This window comes from Limulus polyphemus, unplaced genomic scaffold (genome assembly GCF_000517525.1).
Source record: "Limulus polyphemus unplaced genomic scaffold, Limulus_polyphemus-2.1.2 Scaffold1125, whole genome shotgun sequence".
In the NCBI taxonomy this organism is placed as follows: Eukaryota; Metazoa; Arthropoda; class Merostomata; order Xiphosura; family Limulidae; genus Limulus; species Limulus polyphemus.
The window spans coordinates 244,452-265,535 of record NW_013666735.1 but is presented as its reverse complement, the minus strand read 5'-3'; the positions used below and the strand labels follow the sequence as shown (position 1 = coordinate 265,535).

General features: G+C 34.4%; 1 protein-coding gene across 2 annotated transcripts in view; it reads right to left on the bottom strand.

Annotated features, from left to right (window-relative positions):
• Window positions 1-6,355: 6,355 nt before the first annotated feature.
• Window positions 6,356-21,084, bottom strand: part of LOC111086471 (glutamate receptor ionotropic, kainate 1-like) — a 40,321-nt gene continuing 25,592 nt past the window's right edge. Inside the window, exons 5-9 of one of the 2 annotated variants that reach the window (XM_022389446.1) lie at window positions 18,870-19,028; window positions 13,504-13,657; window positions 10,078-10,295; window positions 8,339-8,628; window positions 6,356-7,746 (exon numbers count right to left, since the gene is read on the bottom strand). In XM_022389446.1, the coding sequence (XP_022245154.1) occupies window positions 7,533-7,746; window positions 8,339-8,628; window positions 10,078-10,295; window positions 13,504-13,657; window positions 18,870-19,028 (1,035 nt within the window). In that variant the 3' untranslated portion in view covers window positions 6,356-7,532. The remainder of the gene's footprint in view (window positions 7,747-8,338; window positions 8,629-10,077; window positions 10,296-13,503; window positions 13,658-18,869; window positions 19,029-21,084) is intronic. The other variant, XM_022389447.1, reaches the window with a different exon arrangement.

Below are 21,084 nucleotides of genomic sequence, written 5' to 3'. Positions count from 1 at the left end.
ATTATATTACAAGAAAAATAGTCTTATAAGGTAATAGGAAAATGTATAGTGACTGATAATGGCAAAATGAAAACATATACATATAACCAATCTAGAAAGTACCCGGTAAGGGTTTTAATGAGTTATCTTCAGTGCTTATTCAAAGTTCATTCAGACGTTGGAGTAGCATAAATATTATACAATTAACAACTGTGTTCTTTTCAAGTTAAGCTGCTCTCATTAACATAGTAAAAAATATGTAAAACGTTTGTGAATATAAATTCAAAAGATTTCCAATGGTTTAAATACGGAGCAAGGTTAAACAGGTTTCATTGTGTCGGGTGTGACTTAGTGGTTAACATATTATATTTCGGATCAGAAAGTCCAAGGCTCGAGCCACAATATGTTACATAACGTGATCCAAGCTTTCAGCTTTTAGGACGTTATAATCATGGTTACGTTTCTCCTGAAAAGCCGGAACAACAGAATCATTCCAAAAGGTTTCCGACTAAAATTCAATACCATAAAACGTAAAAGAATAATCCAGCAAGCTGAGGAAACCATTCTTCGTGAAAGGTTGTTCTTTAGTAGAAAGAAAATTGAACATCTAAAAATAAAATTCCAGGATATTGGTGAGCAGATCAAACCCTTGGTTTCTGTTGAAGATTTTTATAATATTGACAGAATTACACAAAGAAGAACTGAGCATGAATTTAACATAGTAAAACAGAGACAAATCAAAAAATGCAAAACCCTAAAAAGAGCAAATCATAAGAAAACGTCATATTAAAAAACAACCTGTTGTCAGTTTAAGTGATAAGGTTTTGACTAGTTCTGAAGAAAATGTTTTATCGTTAGGTTTAAGTTTTGCTCCAACTCCAAACAGTGTATCCTACTCACATATTATTGCTGCTACACAAAAAGTTGCCAGTCGTTTAGAAGAACCTGCTGCTACTGAAGTTTGTTTTAATATCAAGGAAACCATTAACAAATGTTTCGACGTAACAAAAATAACACCAGTCACAAAGAACGTAAAGCTCTTATCAACTTTAAACAAGATAACAATATTGTGATTTTATCAACGGAGAAAGGGAACTCTACTGTTCTTTTGAACAAAGAATATTATGAAAAAAGGGTAACCATTTTATTATGTGACCCTGTATACATACTTTCAAAATCAGGCCCTACTAAAAAAAACTATGAAGGAACTAAACAAATTTTTTTCACATCTTATTAGAGCAGGAGAGATTACGAAAGATACTTATCAATGGTTATCTTCTCATCATTGTTCTCCTCCCACGCTTTATTGTCTTCCAAAAATTCACAAGCCCGACATACCTTTACGACCTATCGTATGCTATATACTGATTCCCCTATGTATAACGCTGCAAAGTTTTTTTATTATGATTTTGAAACCTTTAGCTGGAAATTCAAAATACTCATAAGACACTCACAACAGTTTGTTGCGATTACTAGGGACAAAGAGGTTAATAATGATGACATTCTTATTAGTTTTGATGTGGTATCCCTGTTCACGAGAATTCCTCTCTCTGATGCAATAAATATATTATAGACGATTTACTACATAAGGATGTCTCACTCTCTAACAGAACACTAATCTAAGTTAAAAATATTATCAAACATCTAGAATTAGGCTTAGAATCCAGCTATTTTCTCTGGAACTATAAGTACCTCAAAATGAAGGATGGTACTCCGATGTGCTCTCCTCTTTCTCTTGTTTTTGTTGAAAATTATATGCAACATTTTGAAACTACGGCCATTTTATCTTCCTCAACTTTGGCTTCGATACGTTGATGATATTTTTGTGTTATGGGAACACGACACACGAAGTTTGTACGAGTTTTTATTGTACCTAAATAATCAACATGCTTCTATAAAATTTATCTTAGAAGTAGAGACAAGTAACCCTTTACCTTTTCTGGATGTAGCAACCCATACAAACAAATATCTTAACTTCAAATCCTGTCACCCCTTATCTGTTAAAAACAGTATCATTAAAACCTTAGCATGCAGAGCATGTAGAATATGCAGCAACAAATACGTAGAAACCGAATTTCTACAGCATTAACAGACTTTTATTAATAATAACTATCACAAACAAGTGGTAAAAAACCGTACAAAAAACTCTTCAATGAGGAATATAAACATAGGATGGTGATGCTCTACTTTCCAAGACTTGGAGGAAAAAACGAATACCTTTAACATTCAAACTGTGTTCAAGAGAACGACTAACCTACGTAATATTTTAACTAAAGTTAAGTCCATGCAAACAAAAAACAACAAAAACAACGTTGTCTACAATGTATCACGTGAATGTAGAAATTAATACATCAGAGAGACCAAACGACCTGTTAACATTAGGAAGAAAGAACATCAAAGAGACATCGCACATGCATCTGTAGATACTTCAACCATTGTATTACACACTAGAGAGAAACATCCTGTTAACATTAGGATGAAAGAACACCAGAGAGACATCACACTTGCTTCTGTAGATACTTCAACCATTGTATTACACACTAGAGAGAAACATCCTGTTAACATTAGGATGAAAGAACACCAGAGAGACATCACACTTGCTTCTGTAGATACTTCAACCATTGTATTACACACTAGAGAGAAACATCCTGTTAACATTAGGAATGAAAGAACATCAAAGAGACATCGCACATGCTTCTGTAGATATTTCAAACCTTGTATTACACACTAGAGAGAAACATCCTGTCAACATTAGAATGAAAGAACATCAAAGAGACATCGCACATGCTTCTGTAGATACTTCAACCATTGTATTACACACTAGAGAGAAACATCCTGTTAACATTAGGATGAAAGAACATCAAAGAGACATCGCACATGCTTCTGTAGATACTTCAACCATTGTATTACACGCTAGAGAGAACAACCAAAACGCTGATCTCATTAATTTAAAAATAATTGCCATGGGCTATAATATCAAAAAAGAGAAAAATTTAAAAAGTCATTGCAATAGCAGCCCGTGATCATGGTCCTCCTACAGGCATTAACCAAAATCATAGATTCTCCCTTTATAGTCGCTGGTTACCTTTTTAAAGAAATCAAACTCATTCATTGACTCTAATGCTGTTAATAAAGTAACCTAAAAATTGTATTTGTTTTCTTCATTTTGTTGATATTACTTAATTTATTTATTTTTACTGTTGATTATATCTTTCTAGAATTATATTAACAGACTACAATAATAATATGGCTTCCTATATTTCTCAACCTCGTATAATATTATTTTATTCTAGCTTATTAGGCTTCGGGGTTATTGTTGTAAAGAAACATAGGGCACGTTCTTGTTTTTTGTTGTTGCTTGACAAGTTGTAATTGGGTTCCCTCAGTGGGACAGCGGTAAATCTTCGGATTTACAATGCTAAAATTAAGGGTTCGATTCTCCTCGGTGGACACAGCAGATACGTCGATGTGGCTTTGCTATAAATAAACACACAAACATACTTGTAATTTCAATTGTTCAGTTAGATCCTTTTGTTTATTAAACGTCTCGTACCAGTAGAATGCTTAGGTAGTTGAGCCGAAAATTTGTGGATTACAAAAACTAAAATAACGTGGTGATGGTCCAAATAAATTACTTAATACAAATATGACAGAGTATCTTGCTATTCGGTTAAGAACAGCCATTTAGGTGGTGGGTGCTGCTGACTGATTGTCCTCCCCTTGGTCAACAGTTCAAAATTAAGGATGTCTATGTCTGAGTCTCTAAATTGACCGTTTAACCCAGGTGTCGTATAAGGCTCCATTCAGTTGAAAACACCAAAATGTAAGATTATATTTCATGGTTTACTAAAGAAAACAAAAACAAGATTATGTAAGTTATCGAATGACAGTTAATATAACAAAAAAAAACAACACAAAAACATTAGAGTTTCTAATCAAAATAAATAAGATAACGAACTAAATAGTTCACAATTTAAATACTAGTATTTAAGTTGTTGTATGGAAAATGTAATGTGGAGTAGATTTCAAGAGACATCATAAGCCCTTCATTTTAAAACCAACTTTATTTGAAGACGTGATGATCTTTACAATGGTGCGTCACATTCCAAAAAAAAGTTGTTATTCATAATTATGTTTTTCACAACACAGATTATCATTCCTGTTGAAATTACGTATATTTTTGTCGTATAGATATACACGTATGCGGCAAGCTATTCTTCGGACATTATGTATACACGAGGCTAGGAAAGATGACCTATCAAAAAACTTAATTTTGTACATATGCTTTATTGCTTGAATATGAAATAAAAATAGCACTCATCAGCGATGCTTTTCTAATTGGTGGTCAATATTTAACGTGATATTAGATCTGTCAAAAGTGAACGTGATATTAGATCTGTCAAAAGTGAACGTGATATTAGATCTGTCAATATTTAACGTGATATTAGATCTGTCAAAAGTTAACGTGATATTAGATCTGTCAATATTCAGCGTGATAATAGGTCTGTCAATATTTAACGTGGTATTAGATCTGTCACTATTTAACGTGATATTAGATCTGTCAAAATTTTACGTGATAATAGATCTGTCAATATTTAACGTGATATTAGATCTGTCAATATTGAGCGTGATAATAGGTCTGTCAATATTTAACGTGATATTAGATCTGTCAATATTGAGCGTGATAATAGGTCTGTCAATATTTAACGTGATATTAGATCTGTCACTATTTAACGTGATATTAGATCTGTCAAAATTTTACGTGATAATAGATCTGTCAGTATTTAACGTGATATTAAATCTGTCAATATTGAGTGTGATAATAGGTCTGTCAATATTTAACGTGATATTAGATCTGTCAATATTGAGCGTGATAATAGGTCTGTCAATATTTAACGTGATATTAGATCTGCCAGTATTTGACGTGATAATAGATCTGTCAAAATCTAACGTGATAATAGATCTGTCAATATTTAACGTGATATTAGATCTGTAAATATTTAACGTGATATTAGATCTTGTCAATATTCAGCGTGATAATAGGTCTGTCAACATTTAACGTGATGATAGATCTGCCAGTATTTAACGTGATAATAGATCTGTCAACATTTAACGTGATAATAGATCTGTCAACATTTAACGTGATAATAGATCTGCCAATATTTAACGTGATAATATATCTCTAATCAGTTCACTAAAAAACTGCTTTTCTACCAATTTGCTATCATTCTATTTTTCTTTATAAATGGTATAAATATTTTAATGTTTTTATCTTTGGTTGGAAAGCAGTTGACTTGTGGCGACTGGCTAAGATCCCTCCAAATACCAGAGCCCCCACTGGCTCAGCGGTAAATCTGCAGGTTTGCTGCGCTAAAAATCGGGTTTCGATACACGTGATAGACAGTACACAGATAGCCCATTGTGTAGCTTTGTGTTTAACAACAACCGAATCAAACCCAAAAAACAAACACCAGCACATATTTATGGAATACTCCGCGTATTTTCATATACAAAGTAGTGTGATCACGTAAAGTGTCAGGTACGGGATTTAGTCTTAAAAATATAAATAGGCAGATGTAGTCATTCCAAGTTTAGTCCACAATATTATGGGTAAGAGTCGTGCTAGTACATACCTAAAAACATCGTTATCATTATTTGACCGGCTGCTATCATAATTTATAATGGTAGAAATAAACAATAAATATGTCTGCTACTAAACACATTTATGGCTACCAAACCAGTTGACATACCAAGAAAAAGACGAACGGTTGGGTCCGTAAGAAATAACAACCTAAGGCTATATCCCAATTGACCTATTCTTTCAATAGTTGTATCCCAGTTGACCGATATGCCTGTTCCAACCACATCAAGCGAAAAAAAACGCACATAAAAACTGTCGTATAGCAGCTTTTCTCAGTTGCGAACAGAAAGCACAGCTTCAGTGTTGTTTAAGCACAAGCTGTGAACATTGAAGTACATGATCTGATCTGATCAGAGGCGTTTAATCCTTTTTTGTGGTGATGGTAGAGTACAAAATTGTAAAGAAAAAAACAGGGGGGGGGGGCACTCAACCTTGCTGGTGTTGTTCCAGCAGTGCAAGCTGCTGAAGTTGGTGTAATGATGTGAGCAATTAATAAATAGCGTACACATGAATGGTGTTGAAAGACACATCGGCCCAATCATGGTTTAGTAGTTAGCGTATCGAACTGGGGATTCAAAGGTTTAGAGTTCGAGATATGGTGCTGTAAAACACGCTTCGGACTTCCAAATGTTGGTGCATTAAAAGAGTGGCAGTCAATCCCACAATTGGGTTAACAGTGGCCACTTTAGGTAGCGGGTGCTCCCGAATGCTATGCCTATACCACAAGAATATATGACCTGGCCGTTTTTAATTTATTGTGTGCATGAGGTGTCGTTCAGGTGAACTAACAAAATCCAATCATGTCCAGGCCAAAATGTTAAGCTTCCACTTTGTTGGACAAAGGCTCTTTCAGGACAATCCATCCTCTCGTATTGTCTGAAATGGAATCGAAGAGCATGACTTCATTCATATTCCTAGACCAGCAAAATCACCATATTCCGACCCGATCTGATTTAATCTTTGTAATGGACCAGAACATTCATATGTCACTGCAATCTGCTTGAGACGACTGTGAACCAACTGTAGACCATAATCCTCGACAAATTGTACCTTCAGGCTTATTACGGGGTCCATGTTACACTGAATCCCGGGAATCCAATTCTAGTTTAGAGTTCTAATGAAATGGGCAGACATTAAAGTTGTTTCGTTGAAAAATATTTTGCGGTTTAATTAATATTTTCAATCAATGGGACGGTTAAAGTTGAATTGACAAACGAGATATAATTTTGAGCGTAATTAGGGAAAGAAGTATTTGTGGTTGAAAGAAAATACAAAAAAGAAGAGAAATAGTTATGTTTAGTAACAAATGGAATTTAAAATTGTCTATTGAAGAAGTCTGACCATAACAACCATTATTCATTTAACTGAATAAGCCAAGGCTTGCTCTCCGAATCAGTTGATTTAACTAAGCAAAGAAAGTGTAACGCTAACAAATTCGAAGGCAACATTGAAGTTTTAAATAATCTTAATACATTCCACTAACGAAATTTACATAAAATGAACTGGTTTTTTTTCTGTGTGTTTTTTTAAGAATCCAACTAGTTTTGGAAACGCCATTCTTTTCTCTAAACAGTCATCAATATATCAATCTAACTTAGCTTAGTGTCTCTACTATTTATCAAATCAGTTGAAAACTATAAATATCTCAAAGCGTGTAAACATGTTAAGTCTTAAACGTCTACATTTATTGAAAATGAAAAGTGAAATAATACTCGTGGTATTAGGTGATTTTTCTCATAACTAGATACCTTACAATTGTATAGAAAGTTAAAGGACAAAAACTACAAATACAAACAATTAGCTCCTTAATGAATACATAAATAACATCAACATTAAATACTTGAAAAGTTCAAAATAATAAAACGGTGAAAAGTTTAAGTAATGACTTGAACGTTTTGTTGCAAAATTTATTTCAAAGATTTAGAAAAGTTGGGAAACATTTTTCGAAAAGAAAGACCAAAAGCGAAGTCATAATTCCAATGGCAAAGCATGAAAATACTCCTCGAAGATCGAAGAGAGTACGCTGACGAACACCAGATGGCTGTGTAACCACACAACGGGTATAATTTACTGTCAACATGTCGATCCACTTGCCGAAAAGATAATTTTCCACTGCTCCATCAATCCTATAAAGAATTAAAGATACCTTTAAATAATAATTTTATACCGTAGAAATAATGCTGTCTGAAAACCTAAATTTTATTGAGATTTATATATTTATTTATATCTTACCTTCTATACTTTTTTGCATAGAATTTTTAAAAGAATGATAATAATGAGGTAGTATAATTTAAACTACGATGTCATTTTGTTGTCTATGAAATTATTGACTTTTAGTAATTTAATAATTTGCTGCATTGTAGGTCCACATAACCCCTGGTTTTTAGGTTTTAAGTTCACGATTCGACTACACAAAACAGATGGTCCTATCGACAACTTGACCAGTTACCGGGACGGCAGGATTGGGGGAGGGTAATCATTTCTAAAACGTATTAGCGATTAGGAACATTAAGCTAAGACTGGTTTTTCAAATTGTGTGCCAGTTGTTAGGTAGGAGTGTCGCGAGAGTTTCTCCAAACGAAGAGTAATTAAGAACAAAAAAATTCTATAAAGAAAAACTGTCTTCGTAATTAATGATACCCTTCAAAACTATTGAGTAAAATAGTGAGAAATAACTATTATTATTATTGTTCTTCAATTAACATTTCTTTAACTTACATTCGTTTGAGTTTTTGTTGGAAGCAGGAAGGCAAGTGTTTTCCCATTGCAATGATGGATGTTTTCGGGAAAATCTCTTCCTTCCCGACATAAAAACCACAGAAGCCCTTTTCAGTATACCTCCGAGAGAGCTCCGTCTTGAGGGTAACCATTTGAAGTAGTGTGGCGTGTGTTCCTTCTGCAATGTTTTCTAGCATGTTCTCAGAAGTAATTTCGTTGAACGAATAAGTAGTGTGTGGGTTGTTTTCAACTGCTTTCCACAGACGTTTGTAAATCCCCTTTTCCGCTTTCTGCATACGAAACACACATGGTATATATATATATAATATAGATATTTGAAAATAGCCAACTCACTGTATCAGCAGTAAAACAAATGTTAACCTTTCTGAAGTATCTGTTCTGTTTGGAATACAAGAACAAAATTATTTTTGAAGTTAACTGCTTTGCCTTGCTATTGAAAATAAAATAAATTAAGTAAATGTGCAATTTGAATAATTTTTTGGGACCCCAATTTCGTATCCAGCTCTGCCAGTGAAAGTCTACTAGTAACAAATAGCTCTCAGTACATAATGGGCTTTTTTTTTTGAAGCTCTTGTAATGCACTTTAAATGTCTTACCTTAAACTTTTTGCGGGTTATTTTAAGAAAACTGCCCCTCCATCTTGAAAACGTGAAAAACACGCAAAAGTTTGCTAAAAACAAGCGAATCCCTGCGAGGATTTTCAGTAGCGTTCATTCTTCAAGAAAACTGTTGTAAGGCAGGAGAAGTGGATCTGAAGTGAGGAAGTGTAGCAGTTGAGTCGAGAAACTTGGGAGAAATAGCAAAGTAGTTGCGTCACTTTTTGTTTAAAGCAGCCCATTTCACAGTAGAGATGTGGTTAAGATTTCTACTCTTTGAACTTGGTACGCTTTATGCATTAAATATATTAATAATCTTGAATTTTGCTTCTATGGGAAACTATATTCTACATCAAGAAGTAGAAAATATAAACAATATTTTAATTATGAAATACTTCTCTAATTCAGGCTTAAGCACTTATTCTAACCTTAGTATATACCGGAAGTTAAATGATGCGAATCAGAAAAGGGCGGGAACTTAAACATCAGCAATATCTTTATTATCCGCATTGTAGCTGGATATTTTATTACTGTATATTTTGTTGTGGTATGAGTTTTGTTCAAAATCACCTATTTGCAACAGTAACGATATCTGGGTTATTCTATAAAATATTTTTATTTTTCAATATATGAGAAAGCATGACAAGTTTGGTTTGGATCAGTCAGTTGATTTGGGAGGAGATGCGTCCACAGACAGACGGAAAGTTTTCCTCTATATTGGATGCTTACCGTACAGGTATGGCGCATGTGAGAAGAACGACCTCTATACCCAACTCTGCCGATTGAAGCTGGATAAAGAAAATCTGTCCCTCAGATTTTAAGCAATATTTAAGTTATGCAATTACTCAATTCAACACTAAAAAGTTAAACTTCTTCTATTAAATATTTACAAGAAACTGGTCATTATTATTTTTATTTTGCTTCCTCTTTACAAAAGTCTAATAAATACCTTTAAGCAGATATGTTTCTATTTGTACTTGTTGTGAGTTGCTGTTAATGGCTAAGTTATAACGCTGAAAAATCATTTACAACATATCCACTAGGGAGCGCTACGCTTCTTGTGGAAAAGCTTAGCTTTAATACTACAGCTATGGAAAAGGCGATTTTACGAAGTAAACTTACTTTTATGGTGGCAGTAAAACTACTGTTATCTTCAAGCACAATGGTGATATTAGGATGTTGAAGTAGGTCCTGCAAAGTGTCGATCTTATTCATGGCTCTGTTACTGGTAAACATGGAGACCAACTTCCCACTGAAGCTACACATAACTACCAGACAGATCAACCACCAGATTCCTACTAACAATCTTAAAGATGATCTCACTGGCAAACGTGGCAGACCTAAAACAAACAATCCAGAGCTGTACTGGAAAAACTGAATTAAGACTGTCTCTTGTGTTATTATTAAGATTCTGTGAAAGCATGATTTATTAATTCTTCTGCTTGATGATTTCTCAACGTACTGAGTATAAAAGTGTATGTATTTTTATAAATAAACGTTGACCAAGGTGGCGGCTATCTTCATTTCTTTCTAACTACGTATTGTTCTAAGTCATTCAATAATGATGTCATATGCTCTCTTTTATGGGAAAGATTTTTGTAAGCTGAATGGTACGGTGTGAAAGTAGACAATGGTAGGTTAGGTGATACCTTAAGTTTACATGTTTTTCGATAGGAATGACATTTTCACAATTCAGTCATAGGTGGAAAAACTCTGCAGATTTATCCCGCAAAACATTTTCTGTTAGAACAGATTGTTATTCTACGGTACCTAATGATTCGGATATCAGTAAACTTGCGAATATCACGCACGCACGTGGATTACAACTAGCTCAAAAACTCCTAGGATTCAAGAAAAGCCATCCTCTAGAGGTAAGGCAGCTAACCAGCTACACCTGCTGCCACAAGAATTTTGTAAACATCAAAATTAAAAGTTTAAAGTATATTAATCAAAGTACAAAGCGAGTTTACAACTTACCGGCTCAACGGAAAATTTAAATGATTTTTATCAATAAGTGTGGTGTGTGTATGAAGTTAAGCACAATGGGCTATCTGTGCTCTGCTCACCACGGGTATCGAAACATACCGCTGTGCCAAAGGGGGGCGTTGCCAATCAGACAAAGGTGACTGGTAAACACCTTCTTCAATATTGAAATCGATTTTAATACGTTGTTTGCCGACGTGTGACGCTCCTGTGCATATCAGCATCTATCTTATTCTCATTATGTAAAAAACCTTACACATACAATGACATTTTACCGATCTTAAGATTGTTTAGAAAAATTAACATGGTTTGGTCATTTCTTTTGTAACTTGTTCTAGAAAATCACCTTTTTTATGGACGCTAATTTTCCTAAACAAAATAGTTACTTGAATAGAGTTGTTTAAACATTTGTTTAACAACAATTAAAAGCGTGGAATGGTCTATTCTTTCATTGGATGTGTGTCTGTGAGTCAGACTAGTTTTAGAGAATTCCACTCCTCATTAGTGACTCTGGACACTACCACCAATGAAACTTCAGACCAAACCAAGCCTTTACAGTAGTGCTACACGTTCTTCAAATACCTTTAGAATGATAGGTTTCTTTTTTGTGAGTGTAAAAGACTTAAATACACCAATTCGAAAGTAGATACTACCAGCTATTATAATTTAAGTTTTATATTACAAATGGCTTAAGGTGGTGTGTGGAGAATTGAAAGGTCCAAGGCTCGACCCGCAATATGCCGCTGAACATGTTCCCTATTTCTGAAAAGCTACGGGGGCGTTATAAAATGAAACCAATCCCACTATTTAGTTGATGTTGACTGATTATTCTCTATTTAGTCAATATTTTAAATTAGGGATGGCTAAGACTGAATCCTAGGGACTCTAATATAGCCGCATAGCCCATGTGACACATAAGGTTCCATTAAGGTTAAAATGACCAACTTTCATACAAATAGCTAGAAATGTGAAGATTGGTGACACAAATATTTTTAAATTCTTAGACAGCTTGTGACATTCCTGAATGCCACATGCTGTTAATTTTATTCTAAATTATGTTGAAATTTGCAAAATATGTCGAATCCAAAACGTTTGTGCATATTTTTATTCCAGAAAGACATAAAGTAATATCTTGCAGAAAACTGGACTCACAACAATAGATGTAACATTAAATTTCAAAATATCTTACTTGTTTTTGTTTCTAGTAGTCTCAGCGTGTAGCAACCACAACGTGTAGTCTGAAAACTAAAGAACAATCGCAGTTTCTGTAAAATGTCTACATTATTCTCAGTTGCACTGGTTTCTCACAGGTAAGAATAGCACTCTATCTAACTAGAGTCATATTACAACCCATAAACGTGTTAAAAGATTTATCATTGAATATGGCCATTTATCTAAAACTATAAAACAATGTGTATCTGTCTGTCTGTTGGTAACGCACTGATGTCATAGCAACTTATTACGTAATATAAGTAGTTTGGCTTCCTGTCAATTAAAAGCGAGTAATCAACGACTGATCGAAAATTGAAGATACATTTGGACTAAAACATACAAAAAATTGCACCTTTTTCGCAATTTGAAAACTTATCTTCGTTAAATCGTCGAGTTACGCCAGAAAAGACGTAAATATACTTTAGTAGACATTTTATACAATATATCAAAAGCTTATCAACGTTTTAAAAAGGTCTACCGTTAGGTCGTAGAATAATATTAGAAGATTATTTATTGATAGTATTAAGTGCGGTAAGGTTTAGTCCTAACTGAACTAAAAGCAGGAAACGTACACAAGTTACAGTATTAATTTATCTCTTTATCGAATATAGACCGTAGGCTTAATTAATGTTAGGACTAAGGCAAGTGGACTTACAGATTTCAGTGTCTGCTATTAGAATTCTTTTGTATTACTCTAGAAATCCTGTATTTAAAGATTCTAATTTGGCCGCAAATGTTTTGCGAGTCTCTGCTAGTTTGTAATAATACACACTAAAGCGTGAAAAGTACACAAATATTAGATTATTTCACATGTCGATATGATTTCACATCAAAATAGAAAGAAAAAAATTTCCCAGTTGTAAACTATAAACCCAAAAGATGTCATAAAGTGTGCGGTTAAATAGGAGGCTTAATATGTGCTATCTAAGCAGTCACCAGAGGGCGTAGTTCAAATTTCATTACACTTATGCAGGTTTGGTTTGTTTTGAATTTCGTGCAAAGCTACACGAGAGCTATCTGCGCTAGCCGTCCCTATTTAGCAGTGAAAGACTAAAGGGAAGGCAGCTAGTCATCATCACCCTCCGCCAACTCTTGGGCTACTCTTTTACCAAGGAATAGTGGGATTGATCGTCACATTGTAACGCCCCATGGCCGAAAGGGCGAGCATGATTGGTAGGATGGGGGTTCAAACCCACAAACCTCACATTGTGAGTCAAGCGTCACAGATCTATTATCCTTCCTTGTCACTTCCAAAAGTTTGTTATTTTTATAAAGTATTTATTAAAACTATATATAGCTTATCCTCTGCTTTAATCATTCTTAAGGCATGTTTTTTTTAATATAAATTCTAACCTTGAATTAGAAAGCAGGTGAAGTATGTCCAAAAATGTTGAAAAAATCTGTAAATCATACATTGGTGACGTATTTCTGATTCTGGAAGCATGAGTTGGAGAACAAATGAAATTCCAGACACAAGCAGAATGCTCAGTCCCAAAAAGAGCCATACCTAAAGAAAACAAAATACAGCTTAGTACATAGAAGTACGTGGAAAGAAAGCATGAAGATACTTGTAAGTATTCCAAAGAAGAGTTATAAACTTTTGGAAGACTTTGATGACAATGGTATATCCAGATTTTTGGCCAGAGATGTCCAACATTTTAAAAAAGCTTTAAAGTGTATGCTACTATTTCAAATAAAATTTGATGTGACTTAAACACGCGTGTAACACTTAGCCTGTAAGCGTAGCCAAGCCCACATACACGTGGTTTTTCATTGCAATCAGAGAAGTCTAACTCTAGCTCTGGTCGATGCCACTCGTGACTGGCTAAGAGGCAGGCGAGACAGATATGGCAAGTATTGCTGAAAGTAATGATCAGTAAAGCAATGGTGAGCCTTTCTGTAATGGGAAGTCTATGACGGCCACGGTTGATTGAGAAGCCTGCAGTAGAACAGAGTCAATGGATGAGATACCTCCAGTAACTTGTCATTTTGCAAATCAGGGGTAGGGGTTTCTCTATTAGCCTATGTCACCATACGTCGAAGCTTAGGAGGTGTTAACATGGCGTTTGGCTGAGAGTCATTGAATGAGGTGTTGATACTAAAACAACAAGTAGCTGTGATAGAGGCAAAACAAATCACAATTCCAGTGATAAAGGTTGTGGCAACAGAAAACTTGAAATATTTTTCAACATATAAGGTAAATTACTACCTGGAATGGCTGCATTTGGGAACAGACAATACAATGCCTGTCCTCAGTCCGAATAGTCCCTTGAAACTATCGAGAACTTGAGTTTTGCCAACATTTTGATCAGGTGGACAACCAAGTTGTTCATGAGGCTGAGTTCGAGGCTTGAAAAGAGGGTTTCTATGAGAACTTATGTGTTTAGATGGATGATATGTTCCAATTTCATGCTTCAGCAGATTTCAAACACAACCTCGTAATCATTTTCATCGAAGGACAACCTAGTGAGATGATGAGGCATCACTTGAGTATGAGAGATATTCTCATCCTAACAGAAGCAATTTCTGTGATGATGAGGTTTCAACTTGTGACTTAAAACAGGTCATAAAAGAGGAATATAACTGTTGTGGACGTGTCTTGGACATAACATCATACTCGAGTAAGCACTTCATGCAAAGCTAGAGAATTGCTGTGGGCAAACCGGCAGTCAATGCAACCCTATGCTACAACATAACCCTATTTCTTCCAGTGAACGTGAATGGGCAGGGCTTTCCTAATCTTTCCATGATCTTTGTGCCACAGCTTATGTTGATAGAGCCTCTACTTAAATACCACTCTAAAAAGGAGAAACAAAGCATCTGCAATGAGTGTGGACTGCAAGGTCACTTCAAAGTGAACTGCCTATATCTATGCGACAAGGTGGGCGAGGTAACTAGTTATAACCAACTGCATGGCAGCTACAAAGGATCGGGAACTAATGGAGTCTGAGTCAAGCTTGGCCACCAACTTGGAGAAGTGTAGAAGACAACTTGTACTGAAACCTTAAGTAACAGCTCAGCTCTCTCGGGACTGGGCGGTGATTGATATGTCCCTATAGAGATAAAGAGGCAAGAAATGATGTTTCTGGTTGATACACGAGCTGCCAGGAGACTAGATGATCCCACTGTCTATCAAGCATTGTTGTCAATTAATACTGACTTTATTCTGATAAATAATGATAGACCAGACGTGACTAGAGAGGCATATCTTCATCTAATTTAGGTAATATAAATCACAAACCAAATTAATCATCACTGACCTAGGTTGTAGCATTTGTATCTTCAGGATGGATGCACTATTGAAATTATTGGACAGTTTCATCTGTGCAACAGGTGATTTGCGTTTTTATTGTAAAACCATCTTATACAGGCTAGACCATGCCCAGGTACAATAGACTACACGACTGAATGCTGTAGAGAGAGTCACAGTACCTCCATGTACACAAATAATGTTCCATGGTTTACTATACACGAAATCTAGTGCAGTAGCACCATGTAATGCAGTTATAGAGTCAATGCATGGAATGCAGTTTTCTTCCCAGAAATCAGGTAGTATTTCCTAATACAGTGAGTGATCTGTCCAAGGAATGGTGAAGTTCCAGCATTGTTCTGTAATTATGGGAAACTAGCTGTCCAGTTTCCTGGAGGAATGGTCATTGAAACGACAAGTAAAATGGTGGTAACCAAAATTAGTGATATCACCAGTGTTACTTCAGTCGTGCCACATCTGAAAGTAAGCAACACTCGGTTTACAACACTTCTAAAGTCAGCAATTGGGGATTTTGCAAGTAATCTTGATTCATTACAATAGCAGAAGCTCAGTGACTTGTTGATTGATTATGCCAATATATTTGTGGGACCAGAAATCAGATTGAATCAAACAAAAATAGCTTACCGTCACATAAATATGGGCAATACTTATCCAAATAAAGAACCACCACTCAGGCTTCTCTGGAGCAGTATATATTTTCTAGCACTGAAATACAGAACAGAATACGTTAAAAGACAGAATCATAAATCCTTCAGAGATGTGTAATCATCTTCAGCAGTGACTGTCAGGAAGAAGGAGGGTTGTGCTGATTTCAGATTGGTGAACGCAGTAACTCACATTGACATCTTTCCACTTCCATGAACAGACACATTTGAACATGCACAATGGTTCAACACTTTAAACCTGGAAAATATTGGCAAGTCAAACTAGATGACGAAAGTAGACTTAGAATTGCTTTCAGCACTCGAGATGGTGTTTACAGATTTCATGTCATATCATTTGGTCTGTGTAATATACCTGCCACTTTCACTAGGCTAATGGAGCTAACTCTAAAGAGGCTGCAATGGGAGAGATGCTTGGTCTGTGTCAACATTGTCTTGGTGTTTGGCCACATGTTTGAATCAGCTGCCAAGAGCCTGTGCATGGTACTGCAGCAGAAAAGAGTGACAGGGAAGAGATGGAGTCTTTATGGATTCTGCAAAGATTGCAGTTGTTCAAGACTGGTCTCAACCCATGACCAAACAAGAAATCCAAACTTTTCTCTGTTTGTGTCACATTACCAATACTTTATGTCCAACTTCCCCAAGATCACGTAATCATGATCTGTTCTCACTCAACTGATACGCATTTTGGATAAAATATTTTAATTCAAGCTGCAGTGTTGGTGTATCGAGAACAATACTGGGATTTTGCTGAATACTGGTTTCAGTGAGAGTGGAATTGGAGCAGTGTTACCACATTCGCAGGATGGAGTGAAACATGTGATAGCATATGCTAGTCATACGCTCATGGCTTCTGATTGGCGATACAGCATGATGAAGAAAGAACTGCTTGCAGTTATGGTCGTCGTCAAATACTACCAACACTATCTGTACGGCAGAAAGCTCGCTCTTTAAGTGGACCATGCATCACTGAAATGGCTTATAAACATACAAGTTCAAAAAAATATAATCATGAAACTAAGGTTCTTAATATTTTGTTAAAGTTGGACTGAAGGTCAAGGTCACATTAAACAATATTTTAACTTATCCATGTTTTATTTATTAAGCCAAAAATTATACACTTAATTACTCAGTTTTATTTTCATCAATTTACATATTAATATTGTTTAATAATATATCAACTCAGAAGAGAAATTGAAAACACTTTAATCAGAAGAAAACATACAATAACTATATTTACTCCGTACCTTTAATATCGCTAAAAATTATGGCAAATACTACAGTACTTTTATTGTTATAACATTGTTGGTTAGAACTTGTACTATGTTATTAGAATATTTCTAAGCCTAAGAACCTTATTGTGTCATTTATATTATTTAACGAGGTGATATTCCAAATAATTCAGTCATTATATTCTGCCTACTGTATATCCGATTGCTGCATTATCGCCTGGATGTACTCAATGTGAAAACGCGACAAACCAAAACAAGTAGTCTCAATGCATCGTGAGAGAGAATCGTAAATTTTAGTCGTCCCATATTTTGTTGTTAAAAGTATCCTTGTTTTCTAACATAGATTTCATACTGTCTGCTTATCTTTGAAGTAAACCAGTGTTGTTTTTTTTATAAACTTAACAGATTCATTAACATCCATTTTGTAAACAATAATATCGGAAATCGACAACAGATGTTGTGATTGTTTAAAATCTACAGTTCTATAGTTTTCGTTGGTCACCTGTTACAGAGGGTAGTTTGTTTGTAATTAAGCACAAAGCTACACAATGGACTATCTGTGCTCTGCCCACCACGCCTATCGAAACCCGGTTTCTAGGGTTGTAAGTGAGCAGACATACCGCTGTGCCACTGGGGGCACAGAGGGTAGTTGACGCGTTTTTTGTTTTTTATTTTCATTTAGTACATCCAACCCTTGTAGTGCAATAGAGGACACTGAGTTATGCGAGTTGGTTTGTAAAGGAAAAATATATTAAGTTCTGGAGAGTGGGATATTGGAGACAAGATTCAAACGACAACCTCTATGTCATGGGTGTGCCCAGCCAGTCGATCACAGAAATGGCCACACTATTAATAAAACTAAAATTTTTGCTAAATAAATTTATTTCAGGATTCTAATAACAGTCAAGGTCAATTATAAACGCAACACAAAAGTACAAAAAATACTTTTTCAAAATTACACAAGCGTGAAATTTCAATGAGAGATTTAGCATTATTTTTCTTTGACCAGCTAAAAAACACACTCTCGATGATTCTACGAGTTGGCCACACATGGATATTGGTCAATGGGCTGCCCACACAGGCTCTACGTCATCCCAGTTGTCTTTGAATATTGATAAAGATCAACAGAATAGCATGGTGAACGAACGGGCCCACGGATGTGACATCGGTGGCCAACTCCGATCATTAACCCCACTTTGATATTCCCGTGGAGATCTAAGTTTGGTTAAAAATGGTAAAAAACTGTACATGTAAAAGGCAAGCAACCAGACAGACAGACAGCGGTCTTTGGAGGTACCATGGGGGATCATAACCAAATGCTGACACCTCTTTTACTCTTTCCGTGGGCCTTACGGGGTCACGTTAAATTTGGTTGAGATTGATCGAAAACCATAAACATGTAAAGGTGGACACATAGACAATACTTCTGTTTTATATACAGATACTTTTAGAGTAGTATATGATATTGGTTCCTTTCAAAATTCTGGTTAAATTAAAACTGAGAATCGTGGGGCATTAAAATTGAAAACTATCAAGCTATGTTATTCAACGTACTTCGACTTGAAAAGCTTTGAAAAAACTAAATAGGTCAGAACGTTCAACTGGATTACTGGTTAATATATGCATAGGTCCAGTCATAATTGGATTGGTGAAGTCGGCTATTTCAAACCTGCTTTGCGTTGCCGAAACTGGAGTCAATACAAAATCAACTTCCTGTATTTGAAAAATAAAATAAAATTGACACATGTAATTTAACATAATTTAAAACTGCTAAAATAAAATAAAAAGGTAGGATAATTGCACACATTCATAGAGAAGTGTAATTTTGATATACATTCTTTGTTTTTTTATCAATAAAAAAATAATTCTAATTAGAAAGTACCGTTTTATAATTTGTAAGAGAAATTGAAATACTTAAAATATATTTTAAAAATTTAAGATTTGAAATACTAATTTTTATACTAATAAACTTAACTAATTTCAGTAAGTCTTAAAAACAAATGCATATGTCATTTTAGAAACCATCTTTGCCAGTGTAAATATTTTATTGATGTAAGGTTAATTCAACTTAGAAGTATCAAATAACACATTTGACTACTTTGCAACAATAATAAATTATTTAATTGTACCGTGTTACAGATTAATATCGAATCCTTTGAAAATCTCTGACTTGCATATATGTCTATATAAGCTTCTTAAAATAATTAAAGCATAATGAGAGTTTTATTCATTAATTTTAAGCGGGTCACGTTGAAGAACGACTTGCATTAGTGTCCAAATTATCATTCGCCTTATTGACAACCGTTTTCTGATCATTTACTAAGCTACAAAGTCTGCAGTATCAAATAAGCAGTTACAAACGTGAACTACAATATCATATTGTGAAACCCATTACTTGACATTTGCTTTGCATATATGTTATTATTTTGAGTATATATCGAATCGACGCACCTGTCGTATGGTTTGATTTACTGCATTACGAACAAAATGTATGAAAGAGTTTCAAACTTGAAATATACTTTCTACAGATTATCGCTTCTTCTTATAAAATATCTTTTTCTTTACATGCTATATTGTCATGAATTTGCAGCTTTGATATTGCGAAAATATTTCATTGAGATATGTTTTTAAGAAACACTTTAAAATGCTTACTTCTGTTATAGATTTTCGTTAATGATTTTCGTCTTCCAAGATTATTTTAAAACTTTCATGTAACATTTTTGTTCTATAAAACTCTAAGTTCTATTCTTGATTAGAAAACACCGCACGCAACTTCAATGTGTTTACGATCACTGGCGTGTAGTGAAAATAACTTTTTACTGTAGCAAAATCGTAAGTAAGTAGACTAAAATTTTAACCAGAAAGTTTAATTTTATAATTGTAATAAGTTTTAACATTTATTTTCGGTGATTTTCTGAATCTATTTAAGCAGTTACTTAGGCCGATAAAGCTTAATGTAAATAAACCCTAATACAGCGGCCTTGTTAGCAAAATAAAACTATATATCTTCGAGTGCAAAATGGCTTACATAAGCCTACTTCATCTTTTTTCACGAAAACATTTTTGCAACATCAAAAGTCAAATTAAGCTTACAAGTTCAAATCAGGAATATTTTAGTCCAAATAAAATAGAAAAGCAAGCTTTAAAAACATTACTGTAATTGTCGCGAAAGCTGTTTATATATATATTTTTTCTTCTAGCAACATATGACCAAGCTAAGCTTTTATCACGTGGTTGTAATCTCTACAATAATTTCTACTGAATTGCAGCTTATATTGGAAATAATAGAAAGAGTTTTCATTACATGTTTTAATCACTAACCTATGACTCCTTGAAGCTGATATAGATAATTAATTACATCACACCATAACAATCTAAGTACAAAAACAGTGATTGGCTAAAATTCTAAAACTACGCTTATATTTAAGTTTACAAGTTCAAATTAGGGCTATTTTGTTCAAGTCTAATACAACTTTCTTCCTTTGTGATTTGTCTTTAATTTTATGAATAAAAATTAGAAAAATAAAACATTTTAGTTAAATTAATTTTAACTTTTGAGTTTTTTTCTTCTTTTAATGTATGGAAGAACGACTGCAAAGTTATTTTCAAGGATTTTGTTAAATTCACTGGTGCTGGCTAAATGTACCTATCGGGGCATGATATATTCATATCTTATATATTATAGATACAGATGTTCTACTATTAAATGAAGTTATAGTTCAGTGCATTACAAAATGCTTGAAATGTTTACTTTTCTAATCAACATTCC